The sequence below is a fragment of the Mycteria americana genome, chromosome 3 (genome assembly GCF_035582795.1).
Source record: "Mycteria americana isolate JAX WOST 10 ecotype Jacksonville Zoo and Gardens chromosome 3, USCA_MyAme_1.0, whole genome shotgun sequence".
Classification (NCBI taxonomy): Eukaryota; Metazoa; Chordata; class Aves; order Ciconiiformes; family Ciconiidae; genus Mycteria; species Mycteria americana.
The window spans coordinates 41,950,812-41,973,688 of record NC_134367.1 but is presented as its reverse complement, the minus strand read 5'-3'; the positions used below and the strand labels follow the sequence as shown (position 1 = coordinate 41,973,688).

General features: G+C 45.8%; 1 protein-coding gene and 1 long non-coding RNA gene across 3 annotated transcripts in view; one reads left to right on the top strand and one right to left on the bottom strand.

Moving 5' to 3' along the window:
- The window catches only part of LOC142408188 (uncharacterized), a 69,544-nt gene that overhangs the window by 33,323 nt on the left and 13,344 nt on the right, over positions 1-22,877 (bottom strand). The window lies entirely within an intron of this gene.
- LOC142408186 (gamma-aminobutyric acid receptor subunit rho-1) overlaps positions 2,775-22,877 on the top strand; it is a 32,636-nt gene continuing 12,533 nt past the window's right edge. Inside the window, exons 1-4 of one of the 2 annotated variants that reach the window (XM_075498355.1) lie at positions 2,775-2,896; positions 17,527-17,580; positions 19,332-19,438; positions 20,801-20,868. In XM_075498355.1, the coding sequence (XP_075354470.1) occupies positions 2,775-2,896; positions 17,527-17,580; positions 19,332-19,438; positions 20,801-20,868 (351 nt within the window). The remainder of the gene's footprint in view (positions 2,897-17,526; positions 17,581-19,331; positions 19,439-20,800; positions 20,869-22,877) is intronic. The other variant, XM_075498356.1, reaches the window with a different exon arrangement.

Genomic DNA, 22,877 nt, shown 5'->3' with positions numbered 1-22,877 from the left:
AGCTCAGTCTGGCTGCTGCTATAAAAGACAACAAAAAACACTTCTTCAAATACATTAGCAGCAAAAGGAGAGCTAAGGAGAATCTCCAGCCCCTAGTAGATGTGGGAGGAAACACAGTGACCAAGGATGAGGAAAAGGCTGAGGTACTTAATGCCTTCTTTGCCTCAGTCTTTATTAGCAGGGCCGAATGTTCTATGGGTACCCAGCCCCTGGAGTTGGAAGATAGGGATGGGGACCAGACTGGAGCCCCCATAATCCGGGGGGGAAATGGTGAGTGACCTGCTGCACCACTTAGACACTCACAAGTCTATGGGGCCTGATGAGATCCACCCGAGAGTGTTGAAGGAGCTGGCAGATGTGCTCACCAAGCCCCTTTCCATCATTTACCAGCAGTCCTGGCTAACTGGGGAAGTCCCTGCTGACTGGAGATTAGCGAATGTCACACCCATCTTCAAGAAGGGCCGGAAGGAGGACCCGGGGAACTACAGGCCTGTTAGCCTGACCTCGGTGCCGGGGAAGCTGATGGAGCAGATCATCCTGAGTGCTATCACACGCCATGTAGAGAATAACCAGGGGATCAGGCCCAGCCAGCATGGGTTCAGGAAAGGCAGGTCCTGCTTGACCAACCTGATCTCCTTCTATGATAAGGTGACCCGCCTAGTGGATGAGGGGAAGTCTGTGGATGTTGTCTATCTAGACTTCAGTAAAGCCTTTGACACGGTTTCCCACGGCATTCTCCTGGAGAAACTGGCTGCTCATGGCTTGGACGGGTGTACTCTTCGCTGGGTAAAGAACTGGCTGGACGGCCGGGCCCAGAGAGTGGTGGTGAATGGAGTTTACTCCGGTTGGCGGCCGGTCACAAGCGGTGTTCCCCAGGGCTCGGTGTTGGGGCCAGTTCTGTTTAACATCTTTATCAATGATCTGGATGAAGGGATCGAGTGCACTCTCAGTAAGTTTGCAGACGACACCAAGTTGTGTGGGAGTGTTGATCTGCTTGAGGGTAGGCAGGCTCTGCAGAGGGACCTGGACAGGCTGGATCGATGGGCTGGGGTGAATTGTATGAGGTTTAACAAGGCCAAGTGCAAGGTCCTGCACTTGGGCCACAGCAACCCCATGCAACGCTACAGGCTTGGGGAAGAGTGGCTGGAAAGCTGCCTGGCAGAGAAGGACCTGGGGGTGTTGGTTGACAGCCGCCTGAATATGAGCCAGCAGTGTGCCCAGGTGGCCAAGAAGGCCAATGGCATCCTGGCCTGTATCAAAAATAGCGTGGCCAGCAGGACTAGGGAAGTGATTGTGCCCCTGTACTCGGCACTGGTGAGGCCGCACCTCGAATACTGTGTTCAGTTTTGGGCCCCCCACTACAAGAGGGATATTGAGGTACTGGAGCGCGTACAGAGAAGGGCAACGAAGCTGGTGAAGGGTCTGGAGCACAAGTCTTATGAGGAGCGGCTGAGGGAGCTGGGACTGTTTAGCCTGGAGAAAAGGAGGCTGAGGGGAGACCTCATCGCTCTCTACAACTACCTGAAAGGAGGTTGTAGAGAGGTGGGGGTCGGTCTCTTCTCCCAGGTAACAAGTGATAGGACGAGAGGAAATGGCCTCAAGTTGCGCCAGGGGAGGTTTAGACTGGATATTAGGAAATTTTTCTTCACCGAGAGGGTTATCAAGCATTGGAACAGACTGCCCAGGGAAGTGGTTGAGTCGCCATCCCTGGAGGTATTTAAAGGACGTTTGGATGAGGTGCTTAGAGACATGGTGTAGTGGTGGTTTTTGGCAGTGTTAGGTTTATGGTTGGACTCGATGATCTTAAAGGTCTTTTCCAACCTATATGATTCTGTGATTCTGTGATTCTGTAAACACGGAGCTGTGGGTTATGCAGGGACGGGGTGAACGCCAACAAGATCAGCAATGTGGCTGGCTTGACCATGTCTTTTTGCCCATGCTGGTTTATTTTCTTTAGCACCGATGAGGGTTTTGTCAGCCACATGAGACCCAGGACACCAGCCCCCCAAGCTCTCCTGCAGCTCTGGCATTTGCTGCTCTGCTTCGGCAGGATCCCTCCAAAGAGCCCTGTGCAGAGAGGAGAGCTGTCTCCCCCATGCTGCCCTCCCCGCCTTCCTTTGCACACCGGGATACTTTCCAGAGACCCTGCTCAGCAGAGCAGTGAGGTACATGACATAAGTCTTGAAAGCACCGACCACTCCTGCCACAGTACCACTGTATATTAAAGTAATGTAGAAAAACACACAGGATCAAAATACTGTTTGTAGCACTAAATGGAAATGAGTTTTTGCTGGACACTGATGCAGTTTATTAACACCTTTCAATCTATTGCAATGCCTGTAACAAACATCACTGCTACACAGATAAGTTTGGTGATTAAAGAACGACTAATGACACCTGCCTGATGAACTGCACTACTTTGGTTAACCAGGCAGAAATATATATATGCCATATCCCACAGGTACTTGAAAAGGATTCAATTTAAACCAATTAATAAAATAGCCTGTTTGGACAAAAAATAATTGTTCTCTGAGAATACGTGAATTCAACACTGCTAGAAAATCCCTGCCATCTGACGTAGAAGGATTTATAGGTTTAGTGGAAATTGCTTTCCCCACTGTCCAGATTAAATACTGCAGGATGATTTTTTGTATGAGTAAACATCCTTCCAATAACGATCAGACCGATAATGTCTTAAAAAGAGGAATAGGATCTACATTTTGGTTTTCTTCTTCTTGTATGGACTATTTCTGGATACAGAACCTTCAGGTAACATGTTGACTGTCCATAAAATGCATTTTAGCATCTTCCTCCTGTTGTGGGGATGGGTTTTATCCACTGAATGCAGAGCCAACCGACAAGGAAAAGAAATACATGAGATATACAAGAAAGGCAGGTGAGTCTCATTTTTTTACATTCAAATAGCTACAGTTTGGGCAAATGTAATGTTTCAGGTGAAGATATAATGACTAACAGATAATTAGAGTTTGCATTTGCAGATTGTGATGTCTCGGTCAAAAATATTTTCTGTTGCTGTTTTTGCCAATGAATAAGTTTTAATGCATTTTTCTACAGTGAAAATCATTGCTCCCCCCCAAAAAAAAGGGTTTGTGAGGTATCTCAAAGTTTGAAAGGGTGCAAAAAAAGAAGCATTTGCTTACATTTATTTGGTTAAAATGTGGTCGAATATTTACATGAAAGTGGAGGGGAAATTTAGGTCCATGAGGATTGTTGCATTCACTGAAGATTAGACTGACTTGAGATCTGAACTGAAAACATTCGGAATTTATTTTATTATTCCCATACCATTTGTTTTACAGAGCTTTTGGGAGGAAAAAATTAAAATCTCTTGGCAAACTTCAAGGCTATGGTCGGTTATCAGAGGGAACAGAAAGAGCATCCAGTGTATTGAATTAAGCTAATAAGAATTATTTAAAATATTGTCTATCCTTCTCTTTCTCCCTCTGTCTCTTACAAAAAGACTATGTGACATTTTTTTCCCACTATCTTGTAGACAGCCATTTTAGGAGGTTTTTGAGTTGAGAAAGATTTTTTTGCTACAACTGAGTTCTGATTACTTACTTTATATTTAGGGAATGTTTGGAACTTTGTATGAGGATTTTTATACTCAGGCACATAACAAGGTACATCTGGAGGCAAAATTCTTTGGGGTTTTTTTTGGAGAATAAAGCTGACACATTTAGTTTTCTGTTCAAATGTTGTATACTTCTGCTTGTGACAGGCTGAACCTACATCGTTTCTGCTTTGCCAGAGTCACTGTTTCTGTTCTGTAATGACTCCGTATGACCATCAATACTGTAAAGTGTATGGGGATGGAGATGCAGCAATGTCACAGTCCTGACGAATTCAAACCACTCCTGTTAGCCTTCAGGAAAAATAACTGAAAGGTGAACGGGACGGAAAGTGCAGTGCCTTTTTGTTTTCCTGTAGCCCCTTGTAGCAAGTCAGGGCTACATTACAGAGTGACTGCAGTGTCCCGGTTGGCACTTGGGGGTCCATGAGCCATTTTATACATAGGAAATGGCTTTAGCACTGAGGTATATACCTTCGTGGAGGTATAACTGGCAAAATGGATGCAGTGGCTCTATTCATGATCAGCCCTAGGGGATGCGTTACCAGAGACAGTATGAATGCAAGACAGCCACCAAACCTCTATTTTCACTGAGGCTTCATGACAATGGCAGGGGAGGTGATATGCTGGCTGTAGCAAAATAAAGGAGTGAGAAGCAAGGTACCATCATTTGAGCTGAGAAGCATCCAACAGAGAGGAATGCGTACACACAGCCATGTTCTTGTTTAGCATCTTTAACAAAAACTCCCACTGCACCAAACACTTAACAGTGTTAGTGCAATTAAGTGACGATATAACAAATCAGAGCAGCAGAGTGTTAAAAATATGTGAAAGTAGAAAAGAAATACCTATTCAGTTCATGTAGGAACTGCCTCTTCACCCGTGCTCGGTATATACAGTGTAATTGTGCCAGGACAAGCCCATCAGAAAGCCCCAAGCTGTCACAGCTCTGAGAAGCTGGGTCCACCGCCCTCCCAGCTTGCCCACGCTGGCCTGGGAGGTAATTTCTGGCCTATTTCTGCCTCAGTGGAGCAGTACTGACGCTGAGGAGGGCTGATGGGGAGAGAGGAGCAACACTGGCGCATGGCCATAGCGTTGTCCATCAGCAGCATGGTGCCCAGTACAGTGCTCACTTTCCCCTGTGATGGGGTAGGCCACAAGAGACCAATGGTTTTAACAGCCTTATAACTTGTAAGGTAAAAAAGAATGATTATGGTCATCTGTTTTATTTCCTGCTAAGCACAAACAACAAAGCCTTCTGTATGAATTGCACACTGAACACCTAATTTATGATCATTACCTTCAGTGTCAAATAAATTCATAATAGGATCGCAAGTATTTTTTAACTTCAGCTTCCATCCATTTTCTCCTGTTCTATGCTAGTTTGTCTCTTCTCCATCCAGGTACTTGCAGGTTGATCAAGCTCCCTCTTCATGTCCGCTTAGATATATATTCAGAAGATTAAGCTTCTTATATTTCTCAGTATAGGATGTTTCCCAAACCTTGACTGAGTCATTTGCTTGTTTTCCTCTATCCCTTCACTGCTTTTGTAGGGTTGACATTAGGACTCGGTGCAGTATTTGTACAGTCCTCATGTAGGTACTGTATACAGAGTTACTCCTGTTGACCTCCTAGGATTGTGGTCATGGTCTCCATTGCAGCCCCATAGTGGGAGATCTTGTTTACCCAACATGACTGGGCATCTGTGTATGGCAGGACACCTCATCTTAGAGGTACAGCCAGTCCTCTTTCTGCTTATATGTAGTTCCCTATGCATTAAGATGCTGATCATATGAGACAGTTTTGAAGTAGGCATGGTTCATTTGCATTTCAGTCCAAGTGAAGGCCTTTTTCCATCACGGAATTAGATCCTGGAAGAAAAACAGAGCAAGAGGGGATGCTATATAACATCAGAAAAAGCTTGCAGTGGAGATTGCTCCTGAACATTTTGTTATTGACTCTGTTTCCCCTCCCTTCAAGACTCAGCCCTGAATATCCATTATGCAGAAGAAGTTATAGCAATTGACTTTGTTACTCCTCTCTGAGCACTGTTATCTCTTGCTCCATAAGGCTTATGGTAAAGACCAGGATGCAAATCCATCCCTTCACTGCAGCCTTTGTCTTCTGAAGAGACCCATACACCTCACTGGAGGTTGATGGGGGAAATCTATTCGAAGTGGAAAAGGCTGGCTCCACATCACCACAGGATGCTCAGGGTGGCTTAATTTGCACCCATGGCCTCCCTAGCCTCCAGAAGCCCTTTAGGGGCACAAGACCATCCACTTGCCCTACTGCCAGGGCTCAGTGCCAGCCACCAGTGTTAGCAGGCAGTGTGGGCACCTGCTGTAGAGACCTGCCACCTTGGGCATGCTGCCAGCATCCTGCTGTCCCTGACAGACGTGTCCAGCTTTGCTCCTGATTCTTATGGCACAGTTGATGGTGGAAATACACAGGCTTTTAGCTTGTTTCTTTGGATGGTGGTGTTCTGCAAGTGTAAGTTTCTTCCAAGGAGACTCACTTGCTCTGAACTCTGCTTTCAAATAAAACCTCACCATTTGCTTTGCAGTTTTCAGGGCTTGTCCTTTCACCTGCCCATATCCAGCTGATCCCACAGCCTTTGCACTCCTGCTGATATGGTGAATAGGGGGCTGCAGGGTCAGACACATTCTCTGTCACAATTTTTGGCACTGCAGGTACCCCAAGGGAACCATTCTATCATGAGACAGAACAACCTTGAAGGGTGAGCAGACAGGCATGGTTTTCCCCATGAGAATTCATGCATGCAGCATGGTCCTTTGGGGACTGGCTTTGCACGACAGTAATTTTGCAAAAGGTCCCAAATAATCCCTGAAATAAAGCTGATGAGGCTCTGGGACACAGTGCAGAGTGTGACAAGAAAATGACAAATAAGTGTAGGTCAAAGTGCATACAGTCACAATGAAAGCAGCAAAGTAGATAGCTTTATTGCGTGGGACTTATTACAGAGCCCTCCAATATTGTAATTCACTGTAAAAATGTCTGTGTGCCAGTCAAAGACTCAACTACTTATTTTTGCTAATCTCCAGGACAAATCACCTCAAAGGAGTTTCACTTGAAAGAGCAGCACTATAAAAATAAAACCTTTCTCAGCTTGCAGACCTGTTTGCAGTTTGCAGTCAGCCGTGTGCAAACCCTGCAGGGTTTGCAAAGCTTTTTACTCCTGCTAAATCCACGGTGCCAAAACTCCTACAGGAAGGAGCTGAGATCCGGAGCACCGGCAAGAGGGCTGTCTGCTGCTTTCCCAACTGCTCCGGCTCTTGGAAAGCCACCAGGCTGCATGGGGGTCACTAGAAAGGTACAAAGGGTCACTAAGGTCACAACAGCGTTATGCCAACAAAAGGGCCAAAGCCTGTGTTGCTAATTAGACTTGCAGAATCTGCTAGAGAGGATGAGCAATAGGAAAAGAACTGGCCTGGAGCTGAGCCCAGGTTGTTCTGCCAGAGCTAACTGCTGGGAAAAAAAAAATCTCTTTTAACACTAAAATCTCCCTGGACAGCATTATAACCACCTTTCAGACAAACAACTCTCAGCAGAAGAGATTTCACTGTACAAGATTTATGGATCATGTTTCTTTAATTTTAGCTAAGAGACCCTCTTCATGGTTTCAGCCATGTCCCTACCATTCCCTGGCTGTGTTATAATCATTTTGCCTCACTCTGTTCTCCAAATAGCAACTCATTTTCTGCTCCTCTAGAGCTCCCTGTCCATGTTTCTGTCAGTAAGAGCTATCTTTTACAGCAGTTGAATGACATCCTCTACAATAAGCCCTGGGCTTGTTAGCACAAGGTCTCTTTCATGGCCAAAGACCTTCCTCTTTATGACATTTTCAGATGTTATTACAATTAGTGACACTCATCTTAAGTGATGGGAGCCACCCTGCATCATTATGGCCATGGTTCCTTCCTGGTCCTTTCTCAAAGGTTCAGCGTCATACTGAACATTCACATTAAAGTTACCTTCCCTTGCTTTTGTTGAATTTGGATAGGACTTCTGTGTTGTCAGCTCCTCTGTACCCCGGCCACGCTGTGTGTGAGCTCTCTGTGTGCTCTCTCTGTAAATCACACATGGCTATCCCGGTACCCTCACTGAGGCTGCCCCCTACACGTAGGGCAGCTCCTACCTTCTTGCCTTCCAAATGCTTTCTCTGGCCTTATAAATTCATCCCTAACAGGATTTCTTCCTTTACCTTCCAGCAATCCTTAAGCTGTTCTCTTGTCCTAGAGTTTTGCTCTTGTGTCTTATCTTCAGGATTGATCCTGAAAGCATTTATTTGCATGGACAAAGCTTACTAATGCAAGCTGTCTTTAGATCAGATCTTCAGAGTGCACGATAAGCCCATAAAATGCCCGTTGAAAGCATTGCCTATAGGAGCACATTATCAACAGCAAGCCAGATCCAGTGGAGCGCTGAGCACCCGCAGCTCCCAAGGCACTGCTTTTTAAGATCAGCAGTTTGCATTGTGCCTTGACACCATATGCACCAACAGTGCTGGGTATCAGGAGAGCAATAAGAAGCGCAGAGCGGGCTTCAGGCCAATGCAATTGGAGTCTCTGCATCTTCCCTGTTGGTAACTTGACTTTACCTTTCCTCCTTTCACCTCCATCCCCTTCATTCCTTTTCTTTCTCCCATTCAAGGTTCCTCCTCTTCTCCAACTTGCTCTTTCTCTTTTTTGTCCCAGACTTTCTCTGCCCTCTGCTTCACCTGCCTCATTTATTTGACCCTAGGCACAGCCATTTCCCCTGTCACACAGTTCTGCCAGATTTTCTCCAGTTGCTTTTAACTCTATTTTATTCTGTAACTTCCTTCTTTCCTCTGGCAGCTGTTGCTGCTGCCTGTCTTACCTTTTCTTCCGCTTGCCAGAAATCCTTTTCTTCCATCCAACAGCACTCATCTTCTTTATCTTGTTATACATTAACTTATTTTTCATTATTGCTTTGCTATTTCTCTTATTGTTCCTTTCCACCCCTGTTGTTCTTTTAAGTAACTTCAATCCTGCGTGACAACTTTTCTTGGAAGTCTTGTGTTTTTTTCTCACAACCCAGCCAAAAGTGTCCTCTTTCTGCTTATCATTGCAAATGGTGATGCTTTGAAAATTATATTTTCTACTTTCATAATTATCACCAGCCTCCTTTCATCCTTTCTAGAATTTATTTTGGGTCTACACTTCACATAGCTTCCTCTCTTTATTCAGGTTATTCATGGCAGAACATTGCCTCTACTGGTACTTCTGTAGCTATGTTCATACACCCTGTACTGTGCCACTTCACTGTGCCACTGATGATAACATCTCCAGTCAACGTTGCCACCATGTAGCTTGCTCAGGATCTGCAGCTTCATATTGCCTTCTAGCCCACCATTACTCCAATGTGTTTTATAAGCTGGTGTGAGAAGGCATAACAGACCCTAAAAACCTACCTGCAGCCCAGCAAAAAACCCCCCCAAACAAACCCAAAGATACTGCAAAGCAGTTTCCTCCCTCCTGAGTACATATAAACGGTTTGATTTCCTGAATCAGGGGTTGGATTCACATTTGAAATGCTCCTGCTGGTCTTTCTTCTATAAACTGCCCAGTCATCTTCCAAACTCACTTGCGTTTTTAGCACTCGTAGCTTTCAGTGAGAGTGAATTTCACAGTGTGATGACACGCCATCATCACACTGTGCTTCCTTTCAAATTTCTTCTCCTTGTTATGTGTTGTGAAAAGTCTGGAGCAACAAATTCCTGTTCGCCTTCACCATGCCACTCCTGATTTCATATCATTGCACCCTATCACTCGGCTGTTGTCTCCCTTCCCACCTGGTGAGCCCTGCTCAGGCTTCCTGGAAGCCCTCTCCACCTCCGAGCTCTCTCTCCTCTTGCTCTGCTCCATTTTTTCCAGCTATGGCTATTGGATACGTGAGATGTGGGCATGCCTTGGTGTTACTAATAGCATTGAAATGCTTTCTGTTTGATTTGCTCTTCCATTCCCAATAACACCTAACCTCCTGTTTGGTTTTTTGAGCACTGTGGAGCATTAAGCTGATGTTTACAAAGAAATAGCCACAATAACACTGGGACCGCCTTCCTAAGCAGTAACAGCTGATTTGGAGGCCATCACTGCCTTAACATTGTTTCTGAAAGTACATTGAAAAAATGCAAAAATACAAAGTACAAAACAATGTACACTATTCTGAATTTACTAACACTGAATTTCTGCCGTCATTTTATCTAAAGTCACTTGGCATCATGAGGTCCTGCTGTAATTCTCCACTCCCAGTTCTGATTTTGACTACCTTGAATGGTTACATATCCTCAGTAAACATTGTTGCCAGTAATTATTCTTTTCTCTCAAATAATTTATAAATTTATTGAACAAAAGAGATCCTATCATAGATTCCCATGGGACTATACTGAAAACCTTTATTCAAAGTCAAAACTCTCCATTATTCCTTTTGTTTCTTATTTTGCAACCATTCACATGAAGGGAACTTCCCTCTTTCTGACCGGTAGGTTTCTTTACAAGCCTCTGGAAAGGACCTGCCAGCACCTTTTTGGAAATTGAGGTAGACTGTGTCATCTTGATCACCCTCATCTACAAGGTCATTAACTTTTTAGAGAAGTCTATTATACTTATAGTACATAATATCCCTCAAGAAAAGTCATACTGCCTCTTGCTCTTCTTCAATATATACTATATTTATCTGGTGTCTGCCATGGGTGTTTTTTACTATGGTTGTAGCTAATTTGTCCAGTGGAGCAGTCTGTAGCTTCTCAGATTCCACTTGGAGCTCTTTTTCCAAAGAAGTGGAAAATTGTCACCTTCCACTCCTGTGACACCAGGGACAAATTTAAATGCTGGTTCAACAGTTTCTTACTTGGCTTTCTTCTGGGCGAAAGCCTGGTTGGTTTTCCTGGATGTTACTGTTCAGTCCATTTACTTAAAATCTGTCTCTGGTCCTGTGCCAGTATGAATATTTCTTAACATCGGCCCAATAGCAGAATTGTTACAATTCTGTATTTTTTGTAATGCAAACAACTTCCTTAGTTGTTGATGGTTTTGATTGCCCTTATAAAGACAGAGTGCTTTCATTGCTGTAAATAAGGAACTAAGACAAGTATAGTACTGATAATTAGCTAGTTACTATGTACAATTATTTTTCTGTACTCCATGCAGTTCTTTGTATTCTGTTTTACTGCATTTCATCTTACTGACATCAGAGCATTTCTCCAGCATATTGAGGCTGCTTTGAATTCTGATCCTAGACCCCAAATTGTCTGTTTCTCTTTCAAGCATGCTGTCATGCACAAGTTAGTTTTATAGTTCTTTCATCTATATTAGTATTGAAAATATTGACTAGTAGTTTCCAGGATGAAATCTGTGAGATGTCATTTAATGTCTCTTGACAGCAAAATAATGGCAGTTACTCTAACCACGGTCTTTCAACCATGCTCAAAGTCACAGTTTCATCTCAATCATATTTCCCTAGTTTAATAATGAAATATTTAAAAACTCATTCAAATCTACTTTTTCTCCTGCTTACACTAAGGTGGCCAGTTACACTGTCAGAAAGGACATTAGACTGGTTTGACGTCAATTACTGCAAAGATTCACATTGAGTGATCTTTATAATCTCGTTATCCCTGGGGGGGGGCAGACAAATGGATCACGAGTTTGTCCCAGTTTCTTTCCAAACGTCAAAACTCCAACATCCTTCTTTTGTCCCCTGCTTAAAACCAGGTTTTGTGTTCACTGTCACCCTCTCTCAGGGGTATCACCCATCTGTGAGGAGTCCTTGGAGGTACCTGTTTACAGCTCATAGACTGTAACAGCTGGTACTCCCAGTGCTCCTGGGGAAGTGCCATCAGCCTCTACTGACTTAAATACCTCCAATTTATCTAAATATTCCTTAACGTGCCCTTCCCTGATCTGCACTGCGCTGATACCTGCTTACGAGTCAACTTTTCTTCGAAGACTGGTGCAGACATGAAACCTTTCAGCACGTTCTGCTTTGGCCCATTAGTTGCTCCCCTTCCTTTCATCCATTTCTCCTTTTCACTTAGCTGAGCCCCGGCACTGTGCCTGCCTCCTCCTCAGCTGGCAGGACGGATCCTCAGTCACGCTCCTTCTGCTCCCTCCGACCCTTCCTTTCAACCCATATAACACAAAACCCAACAAACACCCACCCACTGGATGCAATTTCTGCCACATAGGGGCACTTTCATTTTTGCAACATCAGGTACGGTGCCAAGACCTCAGGTGGCATGACATTTCTGTGAATAATCAATATGTGTAGGTTTGTTTCATTTTTTTTTCTTTTGCCAGTGTTTATGTCCAGGCAAAGAACAAAGGAAGTGCAAAATTTAAAGGGTGTATATATGTCTCCTGCCTCTGCGTGTTTTGCATTCTGAGTTTGATCTGTATTCAGGTAATACTGGATTAAAATGGAGTTCTCGTTGACTTTTCTGTATCACTCAAAAATAAGATGGTAGAACAGCTCCAAATCCCACTATTTCTCAGACTTTGTGATGTGAACGTCAAAAATAGCGCTCTTTCCCCATTTCTGTTCATAGATTTAACCACCTATAATAGCAATGGGTCAGTCACCTTTCTTCACCATCTTTAAACCTACTAATCATAAGGACACATGACCCAACATAATTACAAGCAAACAAGGGCTTGCCAAATGCCAAGATAAAATACATTTTGTGATTAATTTTCCTCAGTTTTTAGTGGCTTGTTTACAGCTCACAACTTTGTAACTCTCCCAGTTTGAGTACAAATTAGTGGGTTTCTAGCCTGCATTATCCCTGGGAATTAGTATGTTACACAGTGGATCGTGTGTCCTGCAGTGCATGTCGCTGGATAAGAGCAGCTCCCTCCCGTTGCAAGTTTGCTCTCTCCTCCCTCAGGTGCTGGGTGGTTTTTCTCCCCATTTAAGCTACCTCATTTTGCCTCCTCCCGCAAAAGCATTTCTCTGGGCTCTGGACTACCTCTCAGTCTTCACCCAGACCTGCTGCACCACCTGTCCACCAGCATCTCCTGCTTGCTGAGAAGGACTTCCCAATTCATTTGCAAGTCAAAAACATGTTATGGGTGAACTTTCTGTGAACGCCCTGCCCCAAAACCTCTTTCCTTCTTTGGGACACAGCCTGGGAGGTTCTTTAGCCCAGCAAAGCTCATGCATCTCCAGGGGCTGGGCAGCATCTCTGCCCCACACCATTCTGTGGTGATGGGACAGCCCTACTCATGCAGGACTGTCCGGAATGTCCATGCCCCAGGAGTCATCCCACACCATGATGAGGCACTGTTTGAGTCTGATGTCTCCTCTCTGCTCCTTCTGACATTTTCCCCTCTGGCCTTACCCAGTGTTTCCCCTCCCCACCCCCCTGACTATCCAGTCTCTTTTCTCCTCAGTCTCACCCAATCCATAGGCTCTGTTGCAGATCTATCCAAGCTCTCTTTGCCTCTGCCCCACTTTTTCTCTGCAGAAACCTTCTGTATGTTTGTGCATACATTCCCCAGTCCCTTCCTGCCTCTCCCCCATTCCCTGACCCAGCACCCCCTGGCAGGTTTCTGCCTCTAACAAGATGCTGATGTGGTATGAACCCAAATCACTAACTGGTCATAAAACAGAGGGAGAAACAAAACCTAGTCAAATATTTAGGCATAGGTCTTTAATAAGACCTTTACACTTCTCACAGCTCTTTAGTAGTATCAATACACCTTTGCCATTCCCGTGTCCTGCCCGCCAAGGCTTTGTCCCCTGCAGGGAGTTGGGCTGCCTCCACTGCTCTCTCCCGGTCCTTCTGCCTTGGGCAGTGTTTCATCAGGGCCTTGCCCAGCCATAATTTTACAGGCAGACGGAGAAGAATGTGGCTCCTGCCATTCCCCTGCCCAGCGTGGCATGAAGGCTGTGCGGCATGGTGGGTGCAGGATGGGAGGCACCACACAAGCTGCCCACCAGTGTCCACCCAGGGATGGGGAGCCCAGAGCCAAGTGCCATGGCACGGCTGGCAGGGATGAGGGAATTTTCATGACTTTCATTACTTTCCAATTAAAAGTCCTGCTGAAAACAGGCTCAGCAAGCTCCACACCCTCTCTTGCCTTGCGTCAGTGGTAGGAGAGGCTGTGGATCGGCTGCATGGCAGCACAGCATGAGCTGTAGAGCTTGTATCTGATGAAATGAAGTGCGTGGTAGTTTCAGGGCGGGGGGGAGACTCCAAAGTCTCTGCACTGGAGAAGGGGTGAAGGCATCACCCAGGCGTGATATAAGCAGAGAGGGAACGGGCACCCTGGGCGTCTCTGCCCCAGCCACTGGCTGCCAGGCTTCTCGGGGCAGCAGACACCTCTGCTCAGGGTAGGAGGTTTGGGGTCAGTCACAGCCACAGCCCCAGGTCAAAATGTTGCCAATGACACAAGTAACCACAAGAGATTATGCCACAGCCACATCTCAACAATATTTGCTGAGACAGGATCTGTTCTGACATCTCTTCTCTGATCTGCCATCCTCTTTGCAGACCTAAGAATACCATAAGGGATGGAGAGAACAGACTGTCCCAGAATTTCATGAAATCTGGTAATAATGTTAGTGTTAGCCCAGTCTGCCAAACCCACCAGCACCGTTCCTTGAGGGTGTCACCCCTTGGACCCAGGAAAGACCATGTGAATCTGGCTCCATTACTTCAGCAACTTACTTTCACTTTTCTCTTGAGGAAAATACATCGGGTCTTGCTTTTTCCTGAAGAACTGAAACTGTATCTTGATTTACTCCTCAAGGAAGAAATGTTCTCAGATCCTAATGAGATTATCTTAATAAGAGTGTAAAATAGGTTACTGTCTGCTACAGGTATATTGCCTCCCATAGAGAAAACAGAGTGGGAAATGTATGCTGCATAAGTAATTACAAACTAAAATGCTAAGATGGGTAGTGACTTCTCTCACATTTGTTGTGGTTGCTTCCAAAAGCTCTTATTTCAAAGATGAAGAATACTGTGGGTTTTCTGGTGCACACTGCAAGTGTGGACCTGACACACCTCTGGCACACGTCCTGTGAAGCTGGGCATTTGGAAATGCCTGCTGGGACCTTCAGATGTCATGGTTGGGCTGTCCCCTCTGAAAATCAGACATGGTTATCCCTAGCTCTGCAACACTTCTTGCTGTGTTGGAGGGACTATAAGGGCCATAGTAAATCTCGGGCTTTTAAAAAAAACGGCATAACTGCTTTTTGCCTTGCGTCTGTAGCAATAGTGATGAAAATCTGGTTTTGCTGAATTTTTTTTCCCTAGCTATCCTAAGCTTCAGTCGCCTCATTCCCCTGCAGCCCCAGCAAGCCTCAGCCTTTGGGGCAGAGACATCTAATGATCCCTTGAAGCAGTGGGGAGTTCTGGGGGAATAATGATGACTTTGGAGAGGTGCATCACCCCAGACGCCATCAGGGGCCTGAGAGCTACTCTAGCAATGCACAGGAAGCACTGTGAATAAATGCCACTCTGCTCCAGTTGTTGCTTTTTCATAAAGTGTCTCAGTGAGCTTCATGAGCCAAGAAATGCCTTTCAGCACTGTAACTGTTAGGAGATAAATATTGACATTGGGGGAAAAAAAAAAAAGGTCGCTCATTATTCAGTATATTTTACTTCAGGAGTTATTGCTTAGTTTTAAAGACAGCCTGTCACCCCAGCGAAGGCAGGAGCAATACTGTCACACTGTGTGGCCGCAGTGGCAAACAGTTGCGCTGAGCAATCTGTGAGCAACGTCTGGACCGTATCTCCTGAGTGCGGCTGTCTGCCGCAAACGCTCGGGCACAGCAAACATGTGAGGGGAAGCTCTAGCAGTTTGCCATTGATTCACAGCCCGAACGGGCAGGCTAATGGGGTCCCGTGATGGAGCTGCCATTGATCACTTAGCCAGCAGAGCAATCCTCAGGAACCGGACCAAAAAAGCTATTTATTGAGTAGAAAGAAATGGGGCTTCAAATCACAGTAACTGGGGAATGATTTGCAACAGGTAACAATGTTTTGCTGCCACAGGAGGAGGCAGGAAAGTGGGGGAGGCTCGGAAACCTCAGAGCTATTACAAGGGGAATGGGACTGACAAAAAGAAGTGAAGGAGCTGAACCAAAGCACAAATGAACACAGTCCCCTGTGGTGGCTGGAGCATGGGGGATATTTTATGCTGGTTTGTGGTAAGGAAATAAAGTTTAGTTTAAAGCCAGTGGAGAATCACCTGGAAGACATAAGAGGAATCACCTGGAAGACATAAGAGGAACCACCTGGGGTTGCTGGGTGCAGAGGACAGGGAGCTGGGTGCAGAGGACGTGGATTTGGCCACAAATCTTTGATGGCCATGCATTGAAGGCTTCCTCAACAGGCAGGATAGGGCCAGGGCCAACATGACACATTAGATAAGTTTGTCAAAGAGAAACAAAAATTACAAACTGCAAGAACATGGCCTGCTTCATCCCTGTTTGAATACCAGCATTATTCCTAAACAGCCAAGAGTTTACTAGGGCACTTTAAAGTCATGTAAGTAGGTCAGCTTGTCACCAGAATCTGCTTACCCCCAAAACACGTGAAATTACTTCCTGACGGCCAGCAGATGAGAAGCAGGCAGCAGTGAGACACGTCAGCAGCAGCCCAAGGGCGTATCCACAAGGCAGAAGACTCCAGAAAGGGCATTTTGCATTTGCAAGTGCATTTTGCTGCATGATGCCCAGGTCCAAGCAGTGCCAAAGGAGCTGCTCCTTGCAATAGCGATGGTGCTGCATGGCCCAAGGCTCCCCCAAACAGTGGTCTGCCTGTGGGCTTATTCCCAGCCCTCCTCTGGGAAGCACAGAGCAGATTCTGGAAAAAAAACAATCCCACTTGTCCAACGCTTCACTTCAGGATGAGTCAGTGATACAGCCCAGCGTGCCCATCCCTAGTCTGGGCGATGCGGAGGTTGTCTGCTTCTCTGTGGCAGCAGAAAGATGAATTTCCCTCCAACGCAATCGGCTTTCAGAGAGTTCCCAGCCCAGGGAAAAACCGTCCTGCAAAGCCTGTGGTTCGGCCACCACTTGCCAAAGGGACGATGGTGGTGCTCGGGTGGTGACACTTATTATTGCAAAAGGAGTTTTGCTGCTGTAAATCTCTATGGAGGGATTTGAAATGTATGTTAATAGGCAAAAAGTCTCATTAGTAGAGTTGGTTAGAGTTAGTGTTTATTACAGAGAGAAGCTATTTTTTTTAACTTTTAATTAAAGATGAGTTAGAACTGTTAAAAGTTTAAAATGTTACTTTCGCTCAAGCTAGCACTTACATTGCTAAAAGCAATATTCTTTCCTTTAATGATAAAGTAAAATATTGGCCAAGCACCCGAGAGGAGCTTTCTTGACAGCCAGCTGGGAGACAGTATGAAACCAGAAACAAATATTTCCACAGTTTTTTACTTTTTTTTCCCCTTGGAATACTTTGAAAAGATTGTCTTCTCATGAAAATACCCAGCTGCCTCTGGTGAGTAGAGGTAATGGCTGTGCTCCCCACTGGCAGAGGCCCCTAGGCAGCCCGCCTTGGCCCGTGCAGCGTGGCCTCTCTCCAGAGCCCCTGATGGCTGCAGGAGGAGGGAGATGAGCTGCTGGCCTGGGTCCTTTGCCAGGCAGCCAAAGCAGTGGCATCCCACCTTAAAAAGATCATCACTCCCCTCCTTTTGCCCTGTCCCGGCCGCAAGCCCCCAGCACACTCACCCTCCGCACCCTCCGCCATGTCCAGCCTGACTCCAGCCCTCGGTAAAAAGGTAAAAAAAAAAGGTAAGAGCCATTTCACACATGTGACAGAAGGTAATGCCACGGGAATCCAGTGCTTCCCACCTTGTTTCCCTCCTGATGTCTTCACCCTGTGACCGCCTGTCTCAGCTCTCCCTCTTCCTGTCATTTCCGTGCAGCCGGCCGCAGCGACAGAGGCGGGAGGCCCACGGCGAGGCGCACAAGCAAGGCAGGTAGGTGAAACCCTCCGGCAGCTGCTGCTGCCCCAGCCCTGCCAGCCGCATCCCTGTGGCCAGGCTGAGGCTGTGGCAGGGGAAGGGGACACCACTCGAGCATGCCAGTCATATTTAGGTAGGAGTCATGCCATTAACAGGATCCAGCAGGCCCCAGAGGGAACCACGTTGCCTGACACCCTCATGGAGGTGAGGTGTGATACCGTGGCCATTTGCCACAGCCCCTTGGGCTTCACGTTGTGCTGCTGCACGTGCCTTTGTGTAGCCCGTGCTGTGTGAGCGGGTGCCTTCCCTCCGAGCATCCCTTCCGCAGAGCTAAGCCCCCTCCATGGGCTCTCCATCACACTGCTCGTCCTTCCCTCTGCCACTGCCAGGGAGAAAGCGCCTTTCTCAGCACGGTCAAGCCTGCTCACAAATGCTGAAGGTTTTGCCAGTGACCTGCTAATATCGCTCCCCCGTCTCAGCTGGGTATAAACCTTCCTCGATGCATGCTTACAATGCCACAGGTCTTTCAGAGGCTGAATTAAATCTAAAGCAGAAGCAGGGGCCTCCTTTTAAAATGCCTGAGGGGTAATTCATGTCTAGAACTCACTGATGGAGGTAGACAACTCGCCACTCCTAGAAATTATTAAACTGAGACTGAGCATCTTTCAAAGATACTCTGTAGTCCGGATAAAGCTCTGGGTTTGAGGGAGGAGTTGCTGATAACAACGCTGGTCTCTGTTAGGAGATTGTTGTATTGGCTTCTTGTGGTACAACTGCCCACGAGTCTGTGAGAAGTACAGCACGGCTAAGCAGTCTCTTTTAGCATGAGCTTTATCTCAAGAACATATTCTCCATCAAGTTTCTTTGTTGTCCTGTTTTCCTTTAACCTATTTCTGACTTGTCTTGTGTATATTCAGACAAGTGCCTCTCTGAGCATGCCATCTTTTCTCAAACTGAGAACCAGCAAAACCTTTCCTCCTGGTTTTGAGCCCTCCTGCCGCCCGAGTGGCTGGCATGCAGCTGGCTCTGAGGGCAGCAAGGCTTCACCTACATGATGGAGCAACCGAGGAGCTGCTGCCACCACCATCCTAGCCGAAGCACTGGGGCACTGCATTTTGCACCTTGGATGTGGAGGAGGAGCAGAACATCCTCTGTCCAGCATTTGGTGCAACTCCAACAGCTTCTGGAATGACCCTCCCAGGCTCTCTAATGCTCAGAGACCTCCCAGGTCTTTAATGCTCCTTTTTATCCTCATTAGAAATCTGGGGCAGGAGCTAATCATTTTATCCCAAGTTAGGGGATGGCCTGCCTCCTGGCCTGGTTCCCAGCCTGTCTCCATTTTGTTCCTGGGCAACAGCCAGTAGCTTATTTGATATCTTGTTTCCCTAATTCCTGGCCTCACGCCCCATCATAACTCAATGTCAGAAATGCCTCTCCCCCGTTTGCATTTCCCCACTTATCCACACACACTATTCTTCCAGCCCACATTTTTGAATTATTGTCTCCAAACAGTGCTATAAGCAGAGATAATTTTACAGAGACAAAAAGTCACCGAACAGATGTTTTCTCAGTGCCAGAATTATCACAGGTGCCTAAGCTGTATGTTGAGTGCAGGAATCATTTCTGAATGAATTTCTGAATGACACACTGCCAATCACTGCGAGCAATCGCATGGTTATGGTCTAAGGGGTCATGGAGCGAAGCAGGCGTGTACTTCTCACAGGCACAGCTCAGGGCTCATAGCTGTGCTTCTCTCTTCCTGGTAGCCCAATCCTAAAACGAAGCCCTGACATCACTAAATCTCCCCTGACGAAGTCAGAGCAGCTGCTGCGAATAGACGACCATGACTTCAGCATGAGACCGGGTTTTGGAGGTAGGAAACGTGCACACTTGTCACTGTTCCTGTTTTACACTGTCACTTCTTTGTACTGTAACATGTATTCAGGTGAACAAGCAGATTGACAAGCAGAGCCTTTTCTGTCTCTAATTTTTGTTACTTTGTATTGTGAATTCATGACATGCTCAGGGGGATAGGGATGCAGTGAAATAGCCTTCTTCCTTGGATGAGCAAATAGCATAGTCAAAATCATGGAAACATGATTACAGGCAATATAATATTCCTGGTATTCAGCGACACTTTCTTCTGATAAAAGTCTGCGAATACACTTTATGTTTATTCCCAGATGATGGGGAAATTCTAAGATTTCATCTTACTATGCCGATGTGTGTTCATAATCAAATCACGTACCACGCTTACTGACCTGGCCAGTTTATTTATAACCCAAAGGAAAATATTTTGACTGCCATGTGTTAATGCTTGCTCACAGTTTTGTGGCTGTGTGCTAGAGCAACCTAAGCTTTCAGGGAAATGGATGAAGGAGAACACGTTTTCTTTCAGCCCATTGGATTAGAGAATGTTGTAATTTATCTACCCTTTCTGGCTGACAGATGGTCATTCAAATCCAGGATACCATTATATACTCTGATGGAAGAAGATTTTGTTGCTAAATGCTCAATATATCAAATACCAGCATGTTCAATTAATTTAAAAAGGTTTCAGTTTCATAGCAGTCCATTAATGTGAGCATTATTTGTCTTGACAGATCTGTGCTGTAATTGCCAGAGGTATTTGAGGGGCTAGTCAAAGCCTGGAGAAGGGAAAAATGATCGAAATCCCTATTATGTGGGTTCACAGTTGGACCCTTCCCCTTGGAAGCCCCAGGCTCAGTGGCACATGCCTGTGTCCTGCAACACATCCCCTCCTGTCACCCTGTCTTTTCCACAGCTGGGCACTGAGTGATGTGAAAGCCAAATACAGGGAGTAGCTCTCAGGGATGTTATTAGCCTGAGAGGGGAGCAGAAGTGAGGGAAAACTTTGGAGTAACTCTCCCACATTCCCTTAGCTGCGCTGCCACTGCTCTCCATGTGAATGGATGCTCTGCTGGGCATCCGTCTCGCGAGCCCTGGACCCAAGCACTAGAGCTAAAAGCAATTAAAATTGCTTTTAAATTTTGAAGAGATATGTGTAAGATGACACAATAAAAAGAGAAAGTCAGTAATGGGTCAGTCTCATTGCCAATTTTGATGGTTATTAGGAGGTTTTTGTTATGAATTCTAATCGCTTCTACTTTCAATTTGTTTACTGTTGTTTCTATTTCAGACTAGCATCTATTTTTACCTCTAAGATACGAAAGCCAGAGGATTACTTTGTCAACTTCTAATTTTTTTCCCCCAGGCCCTGCAATTCCTGTTGGGGTGGATGTCCAAGTTGAAAGTCTGGACAGCATTTCTGAGGTGGACATGGTAAGAGTCACAGAAGGGCTAAGGTCAGATAGGATCTCTGGAGACCACCTAGCCCAAACCCCCACTGAGGGCAGGGCCAGCTAGAGCAGGCTGCCAGTGCTGTGTCTGTGGGGTTTGAATACCTCCAAGGACGGAGACTCCACAGCCTCCAGGAAGCAGATCCGGGTTTGTTCTGAATCTGCCAACAATTACTTCTATTGACCTCATGCCACCATTTCATCTCCCTTGAAGGAGAAGGAAGAAAGCTGACATTTTCTTTTCTCTAGGAAAAAATGATACGACACTGCCAAAACTGCTCCAAATGGATTTGGGTTTTTACATTTTCTTAGGAAGTGATAGCATGTTTAAAAGCTCTGAGGAGACCAATTAATGCCTTAGTTTTACGGCACTTTGATGCACTGCAGACATGGTCTCGCTTTGGCCATGCTCTGAGGTGGTCAGGGGCCACTAGCTCCCAACCTGAAGCCATGTAGCCATCCTGAGAGCAACACTGGTTCAGAGTGGTAAGTCCTGCTCTTGACAGGGCAGCCAGAATGAGCTCAGAGGCAAGAAGTTTCTCCAGACCTTGCCTTTGACACATTAGCAGTTGTATCACCCCTGCTGTGTGCTGGGGACTAGAGTAAGGCTCTGTTGGTCCTTCCTGAATCTTGACACTGATGCTGAAGTAGGATTTCAGGGCATGCAAGACTGATGCTGGTACTCTGCACAGGCTAAATTCCTTACTGAGTCTCTGTCCTTTGTTTTCTACCATGCAGTTAGTAATGTGAAAGCAGAGTTTTCAAATGCTTTCGAAGTGGTACAGATTTTGGTCTTGATGATTTTTGCTGGAGGGCTTTTTTTAATCACAAAACACTGCCGAAAGTAAGGTATGATTTCTGCAGGAGTGAGGTAGGAGCATGGTTATGTGGCAGCATAGCTGGCGTTCGGCAGCTGCCCCAGTTGCACACTGCCACTGCAAGAGCTCCTCTCACTGCAGCAATTTCAGCTTTTGAGTGGGCTGGGATATCTACAGTCAGACGAACACTCGCAGGGTGCAGCAGGATTGCAAAGCTAGGGTGCATCAAAGTGCATGTTCTCCCCGCCCCGAGGAGCCCTCCAGCTGTTCCCCCTGTCTCTGGTGCTCTTGGCACCCTGACTGCCAGCTGTGGGGACTCTGAGCTTTTGCTCTGAGCTTTTGCCCTTCTGGTTGAGGAGAAAGCTTGTGAAGGTGGCCAGAAAGCCCCTGAAAGGCTTCAGGACTTGAACGCAAAGGAAAAGTTCTTAACTTCCAGGATTTAACACCCCCCCATCTCATTTTTTAAGCAAGCATGATGATTTTGAGGGTTTTTTAATATTGCCCTTGCTTCTCGTGTAACATTGTGCTGCAACACGCAGCAACATAGGAAAAGCGTTGTATGGCCTCGGGTAAAAAAAACCATTCAGAGTCAGTTTTAGATGTTTGCAAAATGATGATGGAGAAGACTCTATATTGTCAGAATCAATTCTTTTTAACTTGTGCAGCTTTAAAGAAAAAGGCCATGGTGCTTTGCAAGATGATTGCTTGCTATTTAAATGAAGAGACGTCAGTGACAGAGATCTTCACTCTGTCCTAAATTTAAGCTTGAGGAGCTGGATACTGCAGTCTTTCCTTTTCTCCTACTTTCTGACAATTTGTAAGCAAGTGGTAAAATAATAGAGGATGCTATAAAACTTTGTTAGGGTGTCACAAATCAGATTATTCTTGTCCAATTGACTTAAAAATGTATAAATACCTGTTGTGGACCACTGGCCCTGAAATTAACAGAGCTTTTGCAGGATGTGCAGGGCAGCTGTTTTATCTGGAGGAAAGATGGGAAGAAGGAAAAAACAGATTGTTACCCAGAATTGGAAATTCATTTGCAAAGATAATGAGAAGCTAATAGTGTCTCTGACAAATGGACTAAAAGAAGGGAGAGGTATTATATGGTTGTTGCTTGGGGGATTTTCAGATGATGCATTATAAAATATTGTGATTCCCAATTTACTAGCCC